Below are 18997 nucleotides of genomic sequence, written 5' to 3'. Positions count from 1 at the left end.
CTTTAGCTCTGACCTTGCATCCCAGCTCCTGAAGCCCAAACTCGGCTTTTCTGGGTGAACAGCGCTCCGCGGAGGGGACCCCCTGCTGCTCTCCTGCCAGGGGCCAGTGCCTGGGGCTTGGGGGAGGAGCAGCCGGGCAGGTTCGCGGGCACCGAGGGCGGCCCAGCTCTGAGCCCTGCAGCTTTCGCCCGCTGGAGCGAGAGCCGGCTGTAGGCGGCTCCTTCCTGTGCAAACTTTTCTGTCCTCTTCCTCCTCCCGCCCTCTGCACCGGCTCCTCGGCTCCTCGGCGCCCGGCGTCCACCTCCCCGCCCTTCTCTGCCTCCGGGTCGCCGTGCGCGTGGCAGAGCAGGGCAGCAGCTGGCAGCACTGCCCTCGGCGCCGGCCGCACCCGGTGCTCCGGCCCCGCCGCGGGGAGCCGATGGCCGAGGCGGGTTGGCGCCCCGCGGGGTTCCCGGTCAATCCGGCCGGACAGGCGGTGGCGGTCCCAGTCCCCCAGTCCGAGGCGCCTGCCCCGCCGCCGGCGCCTGCCCTGCACTGGCTGCCCGGGGACCCAAGCCCCCGTGGCCGATCGCAGAGCGACCTCTCGTCGTCCTCAAGCAGGGGCCGCCCACTCCGGGTCCACATCTCCGGCTCAGGTAAGGGCGGCTCGGGGCACTGGCCGCGGAGGGCCGGCCGCGGGCAGGTGGCCACGAGGGTGACACGGCCAACCCGGGGCGCCCGCGGGTACTGGCCGGTCAGGCTGGCGGCGGGGTGGGGGTGGGGTAAAGGGGAGGGCGGAGGCTGAACTCCCCACACCGCCGCCTCCTCGGCCGCCAGGGCTCGGCGACCCTAGGCGGAAGATGCTAAAAGTAGGCGACGGCTTGGTGCGCCCGGGTGGGCGCACGCCTTGCGGGGCAAGCGTGCAGCCTGGGTTGGGGTAGGGAGCGCTCCCTCTCGGCTGCACGTCGCCAGGCAGCACCGCAGCTTGGCTTCCGAGGCTTTTCCATCAGAAAGAAGAACCTTCTCGGTCTTCGGCGCGACTTTGGTCCCTCGGAAGGGTGCGGTTCCCTCACTTTGTGGGCTGGGGCCAGGGCAGGTCTTGGGAGGCTTCCCAACTAACTGCTCATAGTTCTGAAATAAAGACGCCTTTTAGGGGTTGCTGGTAAGAGGACCCGGGATATGAGTTTTTCCTCCTTGCAAAACCCATGCAGTTGATGGGGAGAGCAGGGGAGAGTTTGGCGGGCTGTTTGTGCCTCTCATCCTTTAACATGTTTTGAAAAAGCCTCGGCCAGGCGCGGTGGCTCACGCTTGTAATTCCAGCGCTTTGGGAGGCCGAAGGCATGCGGATCACTTGAGGTCAGAAGTTCGAGACCAGCCTGGCCAACATGGTGAAACTTCGTCCCTACTAAAAATACAAAAAATTGGCTGCCGTGGCGGCGCATGCCTGTGGTCCTAGCTGCTCAGGAGGCTGAGGCAGGAGAATCGCTTGAATCCCATCGCTTGATGGGAGGCGGAGGTTGCACCACTGCACTCCAGCCTGAATGACATAGTGAGACTCCGTCTTCAAAAAAAAAAAAAAAAAAAAAAAAAAGCCTCAGAGGCTGCCCTGTGCCCCGTGCACCAGGACCGACAAAATCAGGAACTCAGCTGAGACCGATGTTGCCGGCCGTGTTGTGTGACCTTGGGCAAATCACGTAACCTTGTCTCTCCTATCTCAGTATTGAGAGTGGGAATCATAGTATGGTACTACCACATCGGGAGGTTATGTGGACTAAATAATCATTTTAAACTGCTTTTGAACAAAGCATTAGCCTTAGAACTGTAGGACTGTTTTTTAAAAGTCCACCAGATGTGTCAAGTTTCCATCAGTTGTCTGATGTGCAATCTATGTAGGATGCCTGGGAGCTGGGAAATTAGAAATGAAGCTAGCTAGCATCAAAACTACCCACAGCAGCAAAAGCCCCTGCCGGGGCGCGAATGTGCACAGTACCCGCTGCCACTGCCCTGGTTTTCAGGCTCTGTGCTCCGGGATCAGGCCTTCTTTGGGCTCTAACTCGACCTCACCTAAAGCTGAGCTTCCTGTTCAAAAAAGCACATTTCCATGCCTGTAACTCCTCTTCAGCTGGCTAACTCTCTCACCGTAGCCTTCTGTCTTCCTATTCTTGTCATATTGTTTTTTCCACCCAACATGTGTACTTGAAAAACCTCGAAAGCATTGCTGTTGGGACTTTGTAGATGGCATTGGATGAAAGAAGTCAGAACTGTTAGATTGGAGGTAGTGGGATGCTGATCATGGGATTTGTGCAAAGATTCTTCCTCTGAATTTGTATTGCGAAAAGCATCGAGTCCGAATGTTTCTAACCACCTGCTCTTGGTGTGTTGGCCAAACTGAACTCGAGTCATGGATTATTTTGATTGATTTTTACAAAGCTTAACTGTTCAGAGACTCTAAAGAGACCACTGAGAATTCATCTAGTTGGTGATTATAGATAAAGTATAGCTTGCATCACCATTTTTCATTTTCATTGATGGAAATTATGGCCTGTATGCTGAAAAAGGACAACAAAGACATTTGAAATGTAAGTGTGCAAAGTGTACATCATGTGAACCATGGGCTCCAATTTATAAAATTATTTTACTTCCAAGGACTCTTTGTCTTTTCTGTGTCCTCTTAACGGATGCTAGGAAGTGAAATCTTTCAGCTCAGTTGTCCCCTGTGCCGCAGGATGCTGGCACACATGTAGAAGAGTGAACATCTTTCATGTGACTGATTTCATTTTCAGAACTGAGCCTCGGATCCCTTTAAGAGCAGACTAAATGTGATCAGGAGCTCCCTGCTCTTAGAGTCAGAGAAAAAAAGAATGAGCAGATCCTTCACTGACACACAGAGTATTTCTCCAGAATACCCCACAGCCTCTACAGGCTCTGTAAGCCATACAGGATGGATCTGAGAATCAGCAAGATGACCATGCTGGCATCTCTGAATTATCTCAGAGGCACAATAAGAAGGTTATACACCTTGTAAAAACATTCCTTGGCCTAACACTATAGTAGCCCAATTTACAGTCCTTCCCCAGAAGCTCTGGGCACACACAGAGGCAGCACCTAGAGCAAGGTCATATGTAGCTTTGCCAAAACAGCTCCTGGATCAGCATCTGTGGCCTCATCTCAGAATCTCAGGCCCCATCCCGGACCTGCTTAATCTGAATCTCCATGTTAATGAGATCCCCAGGTTGTTCTTAGACACCTTACAGTTTGAGAAGTGCTATTCTCCCACACTGCTTTTCAAACTGGGCTACACATAGGAATTGCTTGGGGAGTTAACAACAAAACAACTTGTGGCTGGGTCGCACACCTAGGGATTCTGATTTAATTGGCATCAGGTGCATCCTGGCCATTAGCTGATGCTAATGAATAGCAAAGTTTGAGAACTGCTGTCCTATGCCATATATGTCACCCTGGCTTGCTGCTGTATGTCTTGTGATACCGTGATACAAGTGTAAGTTTAAAGAATTTGTTTTAGTACCTTCTCACATCCCTATTGCTACATCCTCTCCTCTACTACTGCAGCCTCCCAAGCAGCCTTCCTCACTCCTATTTTTGATTCCAGCTAGTTCTCAAATGTTCTTCGTAAGGGATAATTTCTAATCATGGGTTAACTCCCTGCTGTGAGTCCTTAGGAGAGTGTTGAGGGGAAAAGGAAATCACCTTTTGCAGTGACAGTGGCCTAAAATGGAAAAGAAGGGGAAGAAAGAGAGCTTGCCAAGGGTGGTCAGAGAACAGCCTCCCTTCAGAATGCCGGACCATCCTTGCTACCTGCAACCATTACCCTGGCCTCCCCCACAGCTCCGCCTCCATCCTTCTTTCCAGGGAAGAATAATAAAAACTTGGAACTCAGCCTCTAAAATCTTGCCCACTGCTGCAAACAGTCAGTCTAATACTAAATATACATTTTTAAAGACCTGTTCTGTGCTAGCACTGTGTTGATAGATACTGTAAGGGTACACCAAGAGAATCAGCTTCCCCTGACTATGCTACATTATTACTAGATTTTTGTCAAGAAAAGCATCTCAGACTTCAAGGGATTTTATTTAACTTGTTGCTTAAGGAATTTTTCACATAAGAATGCATATGCTTTATCAGAAAAAAAAAAAAAAAACCCAAGCTAGTTTTATATTTCAAAATCTATACCAAAAAGTTAAGAAAATAAAATATCTTCAAATAAGTAATTTTTAAAGATAGAATTGAAATAACGGTGGAATTAATGAATAAACTCTTTTATTAAGTTTATAAAAATGTGGATTCATTTTGCCATATGGTTTTTGAACTCACACTTCTGGAATTCAACAGAAGTCCTGAATTTATTTTTCTTTTTTTGAGATGGAGTCTTGCTGTGTTGTCCAAGCTGGAGTATAATGGCTGTTCACCAGCACAACCATCGTGCACTGCAGCCTCAAACCCTGAGGCTAGGGATCCTGCTGCCTCAGCCTCCTGAGTAGCTGGTGTTATAGGCACAAGCTGCTGCTCCCAGCCTCGGATTTTTAAAATCCAGTATTTCTTTGTAAATAAAGTGATGTTTAACCCAATTTTTAAAGTAAAATCTTGAAACAAGGTTCTCATAGTGTGTATGGTCAGATATTCTCTTAAGTTTTTATCTTTGTTTTTTGAGACAGAGTCTCCCTGTCTCCCAGGCTGGAGCGCAGTGGAGGGATCTCGGCTCACTGTAAGCTCCGCCTCCCACGTTCACGCCATTCTCCTGCCTCGGCCTCCCAAGTAGCTGGGACTACAGGCACCCACCACCATGTCCGGCTAATTTTTTGTATTTTTAGTGGAGACAGGGTTTCACCATGTTAGCGAGGATGGTCTTGATCTCCTGACCTCGTGATCTGCCCCGCCTGGGCCTCCCAAAGTGCTGTAATGGTATTCTCTTAAGTTTTAGACCAATCCTGGTCGGTCTTAAGGAGCTTTGTTAACTTTAGTGGTTTCTGATGTGCTGTTCTGATAAGCACAGTGTTTAGTAAGTAAAGAACCTGAAGACACACAGCCCAAGGCATAGGCCACCTACGAATTCTGCAAGTACTGACTGTTGGCCTACTGGGTGCCAGGAGCTGCTCTGGACCTGTGTGGGTTATAGGGAGGACTGAAAGGTGTTTTCATTTTCATGTGATGACGCTTAGTCTTGCACATTGCACATTGGGCTGCATAGATCAGAGATCCATTCAAGCCACCTCCAAAAAAAAGCAGTATAGGTGTATGGACCACTTCATTAGCTTAGTGTGCAAGTACAATCTCATCTTTTTATTACTGATTCATCTCTTCAGTATCCCTATGCCCTGGTATATATAGGCATGGGGTAACAGCAAATCCAGGATATTTTTCTCGAGTCTTTAATTCCAGGTGTGTTTAGTGCTGAGTGGAAGTGAGAAATCTCACATACCTCGATGTTCTGTCAGTTCATACCCACTGCTGCCTGGCCACTGCCATGAGTTGCTGCTGTCCAAGACCAGTTCTGCTGTTGAGGGTCACCTGTGCTGCTGGGGGAAGCTTGTGCTTGCTCATCCCTTGCTGGTGCTTCTACTGTATTTCCTACTGACCTCCAAGGTTGTAACTCTTTAATTTGATGCTTTGTGCCCAGAAAGGGTGGCTGGGTCCTGAGAGGCTTCTGAGCCCCAGCCACGAGCTGAGCTGGAGGTGCCCTAGGCCAGGAACAATGAACAACTGCTCACTTTACATTTATGTAACTCAGAGTGGGTTTTTTCCAAACAAAGACCATCTGGCTCTAAGTTTACTATCAGGCTCTCCCTGGTCAGTGAACAGCAAGGCACCCTGCCCAGGCCAGTTTGGGCAGTACAAGAGGGTGCTGGATGGAGCAGGTGCTGGTGGGCTCAGATCCAGCCTGTGCTTTGCCCAGGTCAAGCTGTGCACCTGGTGTGGACGTGTGTGCCTTCCTTCTCCCCCAGGGAGAGCACCTTTTTCTTTGCACAAAGGCCATGGGCTTCTCACCTACCCAGGAGCCTGACCACCAATCAGCCTTCATTCCAGAGGGGGCACCTCCTATCTGATTCTCACCAAGTTACCATGGCAGCTGACGACAGTTCTGTACCAGAGCTTGGCACATTTAAAAAATCGGCTTCACCTGTTAAGTCAGGAAGCCCTTATTAGGTCAGATTGCACCTGACCTGGGGCTGACACCGGAGAGTTGTCAGGAATTGAGGCAACCAATTCCTCTTTCTCTAGCCCTTTCCTAGGCTGCCATGGTCTCAGTGGACTTGAGCTTCTGTTTGTCTCTCTGTTGACCAGCTTTCTTACTCTCTAATCAAAACAGATTATCTCTCCTTCATAGGTGCTTCCTCATCCATCTACTTAAAATGGCACTTCAGGGGTCCTACCTACCTGACAACAATCTTCCTTTGTTTCCTTTTAGCTGTTGTCTTGTGTTCACCTGGGGGAAATTTCTTCATATTTCATAGTTCAAATTCTCTAGACCTATTGTGTGAAGTCACCTTTATACAGCAAGACAGAGATTATATGCCCCAGAGGTGCCTCTGGATCAGTTGCCTTTGATCAGATAGATACCCATTGGAGCCGAAACCAGTTGTGGAGCATGAAGTCACAGTGCCAACATGGCCATGTAGAAGGGACTGAGCCTGGCCAGTTTCCATTCGTCCATTCATTCAGTTTAGTCTTTATTGATGACTGCTATGTGCCACGTACTGTTCCAGGCACTGGGCATACAAAGGTGAGCAGATGTGATTCTGTGATTCTGGAGTTAGACGGAAAACAGAGAGGACACTCAGAAAGGGTGTGGCAGGCCATATACAGCAGTGTCTCTGGTGATCTAAGGTATAGGCCATGCATCATGCTCACTAAATAACATGATGATGATGATGACTGTTCTTGTTTTCAGAGGATGCATGAACGGCTAATTTACTTAAACTAGTTAAGCTCTAGTTTGCATCAGTACATCAATGGCAGCTCTGAGACAGATATTAAAGCTATGAATTTATTCTGGCCCCTACCTACTGCTGAAGATGCTGTAGGCAAGGGCATATCTTGATTTTTCATTTCTTCATTCAAACAACAAATGGCCAATGAGCTTAACACAGAGGTTGCAAAGATATCCCTCAGGAATTCACAGTTTAGTGGGGAAAGACAGGCCAATAAGCCAAAGACCGCAGTGCAATAAAGTGTAAGCTATGATTAGTACCCTGTCCTGGGCCTGGGGGAGAACCTAGGAGGATTGGCTGTAGGGAATGGTTTTGGGGAGAAAAGTCCTCGGGGAAGAGGTAAAACCTGGGTTATCTCTATGCAAAAGGAGGAATTGAAAGATGGAGTTGGGTTGGGGAGGAAGAGTGTTTGGGGATGGGAAACAGTACATGCAAAGGCCTGAAACAACCTGTCATAATCAGAAAACACTCAGCAGTTGCTTTTGGCTCTGATCATGGTTCTTTTGGGAGAGAAGGGAGAGTAGACAGCTGTTCAGAGACTGAGTATGGGAGGTTGCTGTGTTTGCCTTTTTCCTGGGACACACAATTTAGTTGATGTTTATAAGGCATTTGCAGGTTTGATATGGATATATTCTGAGTATATTCTGACATGAACACTGAAAGACAGAGACAATGGTAGAAAGAGCACAGACAACCGAGGTTGGGACTGTCAGTGCTCAGAAAACAATACCCCAAAGCGTGGTGCTTTAATGGGCTGAGTATTTCTAACTGAAGGACATTGGAAGGGCCTCAGAAGTAAAACCTCTCTCTGACCTTCTCTTGCCCTTCTCTTGACCTCTTATCTTCTGTTCCCCTTTCTCCCAAAAGGCAGGCCACAGCGACTAGAATTCCTCTTCCCTGAGGTGGGTTATAGAAACTAGGAATATTACTCTAACCTTGCCCTGCCTTTTTGTGTAGGAGCTAGCCATAAAGACGTTCTTTGACTTGTGTGAGAGTAGGTCATAAGACCTTCATTCCAGGAGGGAGGGAGGGAGGGAGAGAGGGAGAAGGGAGGGAGGGAGGGAGAAGGGAGGGAGGGAGGGAGGGAGGAAGGAAGGAAGGAAGGAAGGAAGGAAGGAAGGAAGGAAGGAAGGAAGGAAGGAAGGAAGGAAGGAAGACTGGCTAGCATATCAAATAAAATTTTGATTCAAGAAGTTTGTTAGGCTTTCCTCTTGTTAACCTGTCTTGTGTTGTAGGAGTGTTGCCATGACCCTTATGATGGGTGAGAAAAGGTACCACACCTTTCTCTCCCATACACAGAATCTGGTTATTATTGTGTAATCTTAGTCAGAACAGATTGACACATGTAACCTCCCTGTGCTAGGTTTAAGTCACCTCCCTATGCTAGGTTTCCTTATATCTGACCTGGAAATAATTAGTAACAGTAACACATAGCTCATAGGGTTATTGTGAGGCTGAAATGTGTGAAAAGTGCTTTTGAACTTTAAAGTACTGTGTAAGTGGTGGCACCTTTGCATGCTTCCATTATAAGACTTACTGTGCTGCATTCAAATGATGCATGGATTTGTCTCCTTCCCCATACCATAAAATAATTGAAGATGGAAAGTGTATTTTATTTATGTTTGCATTCTCAGTACCTACTACAGGGCCTGGTACATACTAGGTGCTCAGTAGATACTTGTGGAATTAATGCATGAATTACTTTAAAAATAGTTCTTTTGACATTAAGTATCTATAAATAAAAAATTAGCCTAAAGTGATTTTTAAAAAATGTGTAAATAGAAGATGGGTAAAAATGGGGATTTCCAAACGTTTTAAAATCTAAAAATAATGAGAGATTTTGTTTTTTTATTCTTTGAGACAGGTCTCACTCTGTCATCCAGGCTGGAATGCAGTGGTGCCATCTCAGCTCACTACAACCTCTGCCTCCCAGGTTCAAGCGATTCTCCCACCTCAGCTTCCTGAGTAGCTGGGACTACAGGCATGTGCCATCATGCCTGGCTAATTGTTGTATTTTTTGGTAGAGATGGGGTTTCAACATGTTGGCCAGGATGGTCTCAACTCCTGACCTCAAGTGAGCCGCCCACCTAGGCCTCCCAAAGTGCTGGGATTATAGGCATGAGCCACTTCTCCTGGCCTGTTTTTGTTTTTTATACAGTCACCCATGAGATCATTAGAACTTCCTTGAGGGTAGTGTGTAAACCTCACTTGGCAACACCTATGGAAGTGAAGAATGAAAAGGAAGTCATAAGTGTCAGTTCACCCTGAGGCTAGTGGTGATGGAACCCCAGCCTCCTGGGAATTCTGGTACTGGGTATTGGATGCAAGAGTGCAGGCAAATGAAGGCAAAAGGAAGTGCACTCAATGCTAACCCAATCCTGCATTATTTCCCCACACGATCATACTCTATCTTTATAGCAACCCTGTGAGAGAACAGTGTATCAGCTCCTTTTTTAAAGTAAGGAACCTGGTTTCAGAAGGGTGGAGTAACCCACCCAAGTCCCTCAGGCAGCAGGGAAGGAATAGAACCGAGACTCAAATCTTCATGGCTTCAAAACGCATACTCTTTTCTTACCCTACACTACCCTAGTACATATCTATCACCCCCTATAGAAACAACTCATGATTATCTTCACCAGCAGAGGGAAAATTGCATTATGTTTTACTCTGCATTGTGAAAGAGATCATCAGAATAAATATCACTTTGTATCAAAAAGTCCTTCTAAGGCCCCAGCCAATTGTCTATCTACTTTAAGGTGCATTTAACACCACTTTTCTAGCATAAAGAATAAATTTGACTTACTTGTGATGGAGTTCTGCCTGTGTTTTCAGGCTAGCACATTTCAGTGATCCTCACTTAGGTGGATTCTTTTAATCTAAAACAACTCAGTTTTGGAGTCATGTGTTTAATTCATGCCCAAGAGCCATATCTTGTCTCAAGGTACAAGTGTAGTTTCAGTTACAGTGAAACTCAGGAAAAAACATTGAAGCAGCTTTAGTGTTTTTAAAATACCATGCTGAGTGACTCATTATCTTTGATCACACTTGCTGAAATTTGCACAGAGAAGTAGGTTGCAGCAGCTTGCCTTAGAAAGACTTCTGAGCTCTAACTTATTTTGTGACCTATTGGCTAAAATTTGACATTTATATGCCTTACTTTGCAGTTTCTTGATACCTCTGTGAAGTCTTGAGAAAGAGTAGCTATGGCTTATCCCTCATAACAGGAAGAAACTTGTGACTTAAAAAAAAAAAAAAGCATGTTATCTCTCTCTAGAACTTTGGACTGTGGCTAGGGCAAGAATGTCAGAGGTACAATGCTTTGATTTTGGATCAATAACTTATATACTGTAAGCATGTGACATAAGAATTGGTGGTCATTAGTCAGGTCATCAATGTTGAATTATGATCTTTTTTGTTTTATGTATATTTTAACCTACCTGAATGTTTGGCATATCTTCTTTGGAGGTATAATTTCTATTAAATAATCTTCAAGTAGCCTAAATATCAAGAACAAACATATTAAACCCCTTTTCTCCAGACTACTGGGCATTATAAATCTTTGATTTCTGCTCCAGAGGTTTGGACCACAAGATAGAAAGATGTGATAGTGACAAAGAATGTGATTTAGCCTGGGCGCAATGGCTCACGCATGTAATCCCAACACTTTGGGAGGTGGAGGCAGAAGGATTGCTTGAGTCCAGGAGCTTGAGACCAGCCTGGGCAATATAGTGAGACCCCATCTCTACAAATAAAAATAAAAAATAAAAAATTAGCCAGGTGAACTGATGTGCACCTGTGGTTCTTGCTACTCAGGAGGTTGAAGTGGAAAGATTGCTTGAGTCCGGGAGTTCGATGCTGCAGTGAGCTGTGATTGTGGCACTGCACTCCAGCCTGGGTAACAAAGTGTGATCCCATCTTAAAAAAAAAAAAAAAAAAAGTATATGGCTTATGGTTAGTAAATGTAATAGAATTTATGTCTTCAAATTAGTGTTTTTAGAGTTGTCATATTGGAAGAGTGTGTATATACTTATTCCCATTATAATCTTATTAGGCAAAACAGTGTTCAACAAAGGTTTTCTGACTAAAATATGTGACCCCTGTTTTTATCCTCTTGAGCTGACTACAGCTCAATTGTAACTCTTTCTAAAAATCATGTCTACCTTTGAGTGACATAGATGTACTGTCGCTGAGGAAGATTTGAAAAAGCATTCCATAAATGGCAGTAACAGTGGCCACACTGTAGGAATACATTTATTATCTGCCAGCATGATTATTTTGGTGGGAATAACAACCATTTGGACAGCTAAGTCATTCACATTACTTTATAGTAACACTGCGTACCTCCAAAATATATAATCACACAAGGTAATATGTGCTAACCAAGCAGGTCAGTTGGAACTGTTAACACAATGACTGTGAGATCCAGAAAGTAAAGAAGCTTTGAAACAGCCACTGTGACGTTTGTAGAAGGGACTCAATCAGATATGAATGAGAGGATTACTAAGTAATAGCAAGGGTTTGAACAAAATGAATAAATTTCCATAGTTAGCAATAGAGACTCCCTTCGTCGAGTGAAGGAAAAGAGGTTTGTTCGGCTGTTAACAAGAGCACCCATTAACCAGGAAGGAGAGTGTGGCTTCGTGATACCTTCCGGCCAGGAACTGATACATTGAAACATTGGCTGTGGTCAAGGAGGGCACTCTCTTTTTGTTCCCAGGGATTGATCTAACTCTCTCTTGCCCGCTGTATCTATCTATCTATGTATCTATGTATCTATGTATCTATGTATCTATCTATCTATCTATCTATCTATCTATCTATCCCTTCATCATCCATCATCTATCAATCTATCTTCTTCTTCATCATCATCATCATCATCATCATGATGTATAGCTTATTTTGGCCTACTCTAACAAACTGTCATAGAGTTTGGCTTATAAATAAGATAAATTTATTTCTCACAGTTCTGGAGGCTGGAAGTTCAAGACCAAGACACCGGCAGATTCAGTGTTTGGCTAGGGCCTGCTTCCTGGTTCATAGATGGCCATCTTCTTGCTGTGTCCTCACATGGTGGAGGGAGGAAGAAAGCTCTCTGGGAGCTCCTATAATGACACTAATCTCATTCATGAAGGTTCCACCCTCAATACCTCATCTAATCCTTATTACCTCCCAAAGACTCCACCTCATAATACCATCATGTTAGGGGATAAGGTTCTAAGGTTTGGATTTTGAAGGGACACAAGCATTCAGTCCGTAACACTACCTAACTAATCTGTCTTTCCATCCATCCAACCATCCGTCCTTCTGTCTTTCCCTCCCTCCCAGATTTCTCTGATGCTGTGAGCATGTATTCTCCTCAGAGTTCCCCAATTTACATGTCTTCTGTGAAACCTAGCAGAGAGGGGTGCCCTTGGATCCCAATTCCACACACCAGCCTGGGTCAGGTAGCCATTCCTGACACCGGCCTCATCCATTTTGTGGGACAGAGACCACTGGGATGTATTCTTGCAGGTGTGGAGAGCACAGTTCCTTGATAAGAGGTGGGGGACTGGGAAAACACAACAAAAGCATTCATTACCTCCTTGTACCCGGGGCCTGGGGAGGTAAAGAATTCGAGGGCTTCTGGGAAGCATATGTGTCATAGAGAAAAGCCTAATGTCTTTTAGGTAAGAAAGAAGGGAAAGAGTAGAGTAAGAAAACTATGTGAAATGAGGAAGTGTTTTTTAAAAATAACAAAGTGGATGTTTCATTGCACCATAGGTGTTTTGGAGTTGTGGGGAAACAAGAAAGAATGGAGCACATTCCTAGGGAACAACAAGGTAAGAATAGGAAGGATGATGGAAATCATTGGCTGGGGTGAGGTGAGGGCACCTGTGGCTTGAGTAGTATAAAGAGTACAGGCAAGAAGACTTGGCCATGAAGACAGGCATTCTCTCCCCCTGACCCAGATTGACATGGGGCCTGATCTCCTCCCCAGCAACTATGCCAGTCTGTAGGGTGCACATTTCCACAGAGCTGTCTGGGCCTCTTTGGTTTCCATTCAAGGAAGCCCTCAGTGGTCATTTAACCAGATCTCCTCATTCCTTCGGGAAGATTAATAGTGAGCCTCACATGGCAGATCAGCCTAGGTCTCTTCCCAAATGGAACAATATGGTAGTGAGAACAGTTCAAACCCTTGCTTTCTGGGGATTACATCCCCAAGGGTGACCCTGGATTCAGAGGCCTGCTGGGGGTGCAAGATAGCATTCCTTTGGCCTAATCTGATCAAACATTTCTCAACAAGGGTTTAGAGTTTGCATGAGTTCACATGTGATTATCCAGATCTGGATTTATTGTTTTTTTTGTTGTTGTTTTTTTAATGAGGGTGACTGCTCCTTAGGCAGCTGACATATTCTCAGAAGGCCGGCCACAGGCAGTGGCAAGAGGAGAATGTTTGCCCAAGCCCAGGAACATGCTGGGGAGGGGGAGGGGGGACTCAGCAGCTGCTAAGCAGCTGTGGAAGGAGAAAGGTGTTTTGAAATTTCTGGTGCCGAAAAACCTGCCTTGTACATTAAAATCTGTAAGCAAATGTCCCTGTTCCACCTCCCCTTCCTGAGCTGCCTGGCTGCCACTCCTCCCTTCTTCTGCAATTGCTCATTGAGCAATTTAACAATTGCTCATTGAGCCTTCTTCTTCTAAGGCTTCCCTTGATGTTCATGTTTGCAGGCCCTCACCTGTGTTAAAGTCGTGCCTAGGAGTGGGGGTGGGGTGTCTCGGTATGATTCAGCTGGTCCCCGTCCTCAACAAGCAAGCTCTTAATCCTAGGCTGTGGTTTTCAGCCATGATCACCTTGCTGCACTGTTAATAGACAATAGGCAACAAAGGCACATCACAAAGGATGAAAACCGAGAGTCCTGGTCAGCCACACCAGAAAGCGCCAAGGCTACCATTTTTTGCTAGGTAGGAGTTGGAGTGATGTCTCAATGCATCAGTGGACTAGTCAAATCAAATGTAATGGCCTCCTGACCAGAGCTCCCGCTCTGAGTTCACACAGGAGTTAGATAACAGAGTCGTATGATCTACTGTAGCATTTCTCATATCTAATGTGGACTTTCTCATACACATTCTAACGTATGAATCACCTGGGGATCTTGTTGAAATGCAGTAGATTTAGAGTGGGAACTGAACTTGTGCACTTTCTAACAGGCTTCTAAGTTTTGCTGATGCTGCTGGTCCTCGGACAACACTTTAAGGGGAGCAAGTCTGTATGGAGAGCTTTTAACAGGCTTGTCAACTATTTTAAGGACTGATTCCTTATAGCACTAATGTACCTCAACATCCCATCCATGGAAACTTCCATGCTACTTAAAATTCTACTCTTGCTTTCGTGTTTGGCAAACCTTACTATATATTATTTATATAGTAAATAATGGGCAGAGGGTGTCATGCTTTTTCATGAAGTTTTTTGATGAAGTATCTAAACTAATCCATGCTTTGAAGGATTTAGAGAGAGCATGGCTTTAGAACTTTTATCTACACAAAATATTTTGCTTCAAGAGTATCTATATGAATTGGCTTCTGGGACTTTCTCTGAAAAACCTCTAGTGTCCAGTGTCTAGAGGCCTGTACAATTAAGAGGCGGGAATAGATTTAAAAAATAAAACAACAACAACAACAAAACAACAGCAGCAAAAACAAACAAACAAACAAACGACAACAATAACAACAAAAAAACCCAGAGATTACGGGCAGGTGCAGTGGCTCACGCCTGTAATCTTAGCAACTTTAGGAGGCCGAGGCTGGCAGATCATTTGAGCCCAGGAGTTCGAGACCAGCCTGGGCAACATAGTGAAATCCCATCTCTAAAAAAAATACAAAATTTAGCTGGGTGTGGTGGCATGTGTCTGTAGTCCCAGCTACTCTTGGGGAGCTGAGGCAGGAGGATCACTTGAGCCTGAGAGGTTGAGACTACGTGAACCGTGATCACACCACCTGCACTCCAGCCTGGGCAACAAAGTGAAACCCTGTCTCCAACAAACAAACAAAAAGACAACAACAAAATAACCCCAAAGACTAAAACATTTTATTCACTGAAAACTCAAATCCATTCTTTAAGGTGACATTACCCAAAACATGAAAAGACAAGAGTAGAAGATGGATATACAGCAGTCCCCCCTTATCTGTGGGGTATTCATTCCAAGACCCCTAGTGGATGCCCGAAACCTGCAGGTAGCACCTGCTGAACCCTATCTATGCACTGTTTTTTTCTTTTTTTCCTATTCATACATACTTATGATAGAGTTTAATTTTAAAATTAGGTACAGTAAGGACAACAATAACTAACAATTATAATGTAAAAAGTAAGTGAATGTGTTCTCTCCCTCTCAAAATACCCTACTTCACTGTGGAAAGTAAAACCTCAGATAAGTGTGGATTACTGTGGACTTTTCAAAAGTTTTACAATTGTGAAGCATTTTTAATTCTTCATTTCTTAGTGTCTGTTATGCCTTTTGTAGACTAGAAAAAGGTAAGGCTGAACCAGATGAGCTGGGTTTCTCGACACCGAGCCCAGGGCTGTAATGATAGGAACAGGAAGGAAGGGAGGCCTTGGGAACTATTGCCTCCATGGGTTAAACATAGGGACCTCCTTCTAGGGAGACTAAAGATGTTGAGATACACCTTAGTATCAGAGTGTCGGTGCTGGCAATGATAATTATGAAGATGTTGGAAAATAGGGTTGAGGCTGCAATAAGAAGATATGTTAATTTTGTTATCTATGGTTGATATTACAATACCCATTGAAAATACCCTGTAGAAGAGAGAAATGTAATAATGGGGGAGGCTAAGCTCTAAATGGAGAACTTTGACTTGCTGGTTGGATTAATAATGTGACCATTTATTATTGCCTTGGGTATCACCGGAATTTTCCTACATAGCTTTGTTCACATGAAAAGTTAGTTTACTGCGTAGTGCTTGCTTAACAATTTGTTTGGCAAGCACTATGCAGAAAACTTCAACTTTTCATGTGAGTATAGACTGTCTCCCTCTCTTCAAGTTCACTTTGAGTAGTAGACTTTTGTAATCTCAATGGTGCCTTATCCATAGTAGCTGCTTATAAAGCATTTGTTGGAAAGCGCCTGATCATACTTGCGAGTATTTGTAGTCAACTGAAAATGGTGAGAAGCCACAGCTGGAAAAAAAAATTAGAAGACTAGGGAAGAAAGAGTGTGGTGAGGGAGGTTAATGGCCCCCAGATCACCTAAGACAACCTAAAGAATAAAAACTGAAAGGACATCTTCAGATTGCATCTGAAGGAACTCACTGGAATTCACAGCCAAAAGCATTTTTGACGAAGTTCTAAGAATGAAAACCCAGAGAATCACTGAGGGAGTTGGAGGTGAAAGGAAGTTTAAGGAGCAAAATCGCAAATGGAAATAAAGGAAAGGGAAGTGGGGGAAATAACAACAACCAATAAGAAAAGTTCGTGTGAAGCAAGTACTCTTCACCCAGTAGTTTTCGATAATCTTCATTAACATGATCTTCTGTGCTCAGACATGTCTGTTTATGGATAATATTAAGCATGTAGTAGATGGTGCTCTACCAGAATTTAAAACAAATTGAAGGCCGGATATGGTAGCTCATACCTATAATCCCAGCACTTTGGGAGGCCGAGGCAGATGGGTCACTTGAGGTCAGGAGTTTGAGACCAACCTGGCCAACATGGTGAAATCCCATCTCTACTAAAAATACAAAAATGAGCTGGGCATGGTGGTGGGTACCTGTAGTCCCAGGTGTTCAGGAGGCTGAGGCCAGAGAATTGCAGAGGTTGTGGTGAGCCAAGATCGTGCCACTGCACTCCAGCCTCAGCAACTGAGCGAGACTCCATCTCAAAAAAAAAAAAAAAAAAAAAAAGCAAAAAACTAACCAACCAAACAAACAAACCAAAAAACAAATTGAAGAAACCTTTAGGAAAACCAGCATGATGTCTATTGTCCAGCCGCCTGTCACTTGCCAGGTATTTAAGGAGTGAAATGAGCAGTGATGTTTCATCCAGATGCTTCAACATGCTTATCCCAGCCCAGGAGTGTGGCTGAGGGGCTATAACCCATGCACCACTGTGGACCCATCAACAAGGTTCAGCAAGTATTTACTGAGTCTCTATTATGTGCCAGTGAGAAAACAAAAATCCAATTCATGGAGACTGCGTTATAGTGAGGATGTCAAAGATAAACAAAGCTGGACACTGAAGTGGCAAGGAGAGATTTTAATCAGTGATAGACTATTTCCACAGAGAACTGTTCAGTGTGAACTGAACAACTTTAATTTGTACAGAAGTGACTGTGCATTTTAAAGAGAGAATGAAGGAGTATAGAGGGAGGTGAGCAGAGGTTCAGTAAATTCACGGAAGTAAAAATATCATACTAAGCAGGAAGAGGGGAGTTGGTGCATGTAAACTCATCTGGGTTTGTTAACTGGTGCTTGTGGAAGTCAGGCTCCCACCCTCCCACAGAGGCTGGAGACAGGAGCCCCATCTTCAGATGTTAGATGAACAAACAGTAAATTATTCTGACATTTTGAGTTTTCTCAGGAAGGCACTTTAAGGGGAGTTAAGGTCATTCTAGAGATGCGGCCTTGAGCTGTTAGAAACTGTATCCGTGTTTTATTTAAGCCTCTATAGGCCGAGGTTGAGGCCTAGTTGAGAAGAGGGCTCAGGGGAGCTGACTAGAGTTTGTTCAAGAAGAGAGTCTTTGCTGGGAGAGAGAGACAATACACAAACTAAATAAACAATATTAGATGGTGATTACAAAGCAGAGGAAGGGGAGAGGGTGTGCTGGGGTGAAGGTGTGCAGACTGCAACCGTAAGTATGGCAACCAAGGCAGGCCCCACTGAGAAGGTGACATTTGAAGAAAGGCCTGAGAGAAGTTAAAGGGTGATCCTTCCAGGCAGAGAGAAGAACAAGGCCCCAAGGAACAGAAAAGAATCCTGGGTTGGTACCCTGTAGATCATCGCAATGACATTGACACTTTCTCTGAGTGAGGCTGGGGATCCAGTGGTGGGGGCACTGGGCACAGGGGCATCATGTTTTTTTGATACAAATGTAGAAAGCAAAGTTTGGGCGATAACTATTTCATTCATATAAATATCAACTTAGGAGTGAATCCAAAGTATGCGGGGCTATGGTGTCTGCTTCTTCTCAGGAAGGGACAGTAACTAGCAAATTGATGGAGATTCTAACATTACATGGAAGTAGCTAAACTAATTGAAGACATTTAAAAATGTCTTTACCTCCAACAATTTGCAGTTAAAAAATTATTCAATGACACTTGTTAAAGCACAGTAAGGCAGGTTTTATTTGGGACCATTGCAATAGGTATAGGGACTACTGCTATCAGATTTTGTAGTCGGAGAGAGGGATTGGGCTCAACTCTGAATATAACAGGGAAAATAATTTAAAGCCAAGGAGCTTGCTCCTGGCTATAAATTGTAAGTGAGTGTCAGTGGATGGAAATTTACTAAGAGGAAACCTCACGGTTAGGGCCCTCTTGCTGAAGATAGGCCAGGATGATCAGGCCTCACCTGAGGAAAGGTGAAGAGATAAGGAACTCCACTGAGGGTAGGAGTTCTTGGTAAACCAATTTAGCAGGGCGTTTGCTGAAACTGTATTTTATGAGGAAGTGCCCAGATGGGCCTAGAAGATCCAGGAGCCTGAGTAAAGTTTGGTCACTCAAATAACCTTTGTCACTGCCAGTCTAAGAGGTCAAAAGTGTAATTTTGTCTTTCCCTGGTTACTATAGAACCTAGGAAATATTTTATATTATTAGCCATTTGCATTTTCTTTCTCTGTGATCTTCCCGGTACGTATCCATTGCCCTTTGTTCCTGTTGCATTATTTTCTTAACTCTTGGTGTGTTGAGGTTAATAAATAATCCTGTGTGGTATACGATGGAAGTATTTTTCTGCTATTCAGTTTGCTTTCGTTTTGTTCTTAGGACGTTTTGTTACTCAGGAACAAATCCAGTTTTGCTGTGTGAAGGTGTGTGTTTCCATACACATACGGAGGATTTACAAATATGCTGTAGATGTCTGTATT

At 44.7% G+C, this 18997-nt stretch overlaps 1 protein-coding gene across 2 annotated transcripts in view; it reads left to right on the top strand.

Moving 5' to 3' along the window:
• The first annotated feature begins 238 nt into the window (after positions 1 to 238).
• PHACTR2 (phosphatase and actin regulator 2) overlaps positions 239 to 18997 on the top strand; it is a 372853-nt gene continuing 354094 nt past the window's right edge. The window contains exon 1 of one of the 2 annotated variants that reach the window (XM_017958261.3): positions 239 to 635. In XM_017958261.3, the coding sequence (XP_017813750.1) occupies positions 419 to 635 (217 nt within the window). In that variant the 5' untranslated portion in view covers positions 239 to 418. The remainder of the gene's footprint in view (positions 636 to 18997) is intronic. The other variant, XM_017958260.2, reaches the window with a different exon arrangement.

This window comes from Papio anubis, chromosome 6, assembly GCF_008728515.1.
Source record: "Papio anubis isolate 15944 chromosome 6, Panubis1.0, whole genome shotgun sequence".
Lineage (NCBI taxonomy): Eukaryota > Metazoa > Chordata > Mammalia > Primates > Cercopithecidae > Papio > Papio anubis.
This window is presented reverse-complemented; position numbering and strand designations above follow the sequence as displayed.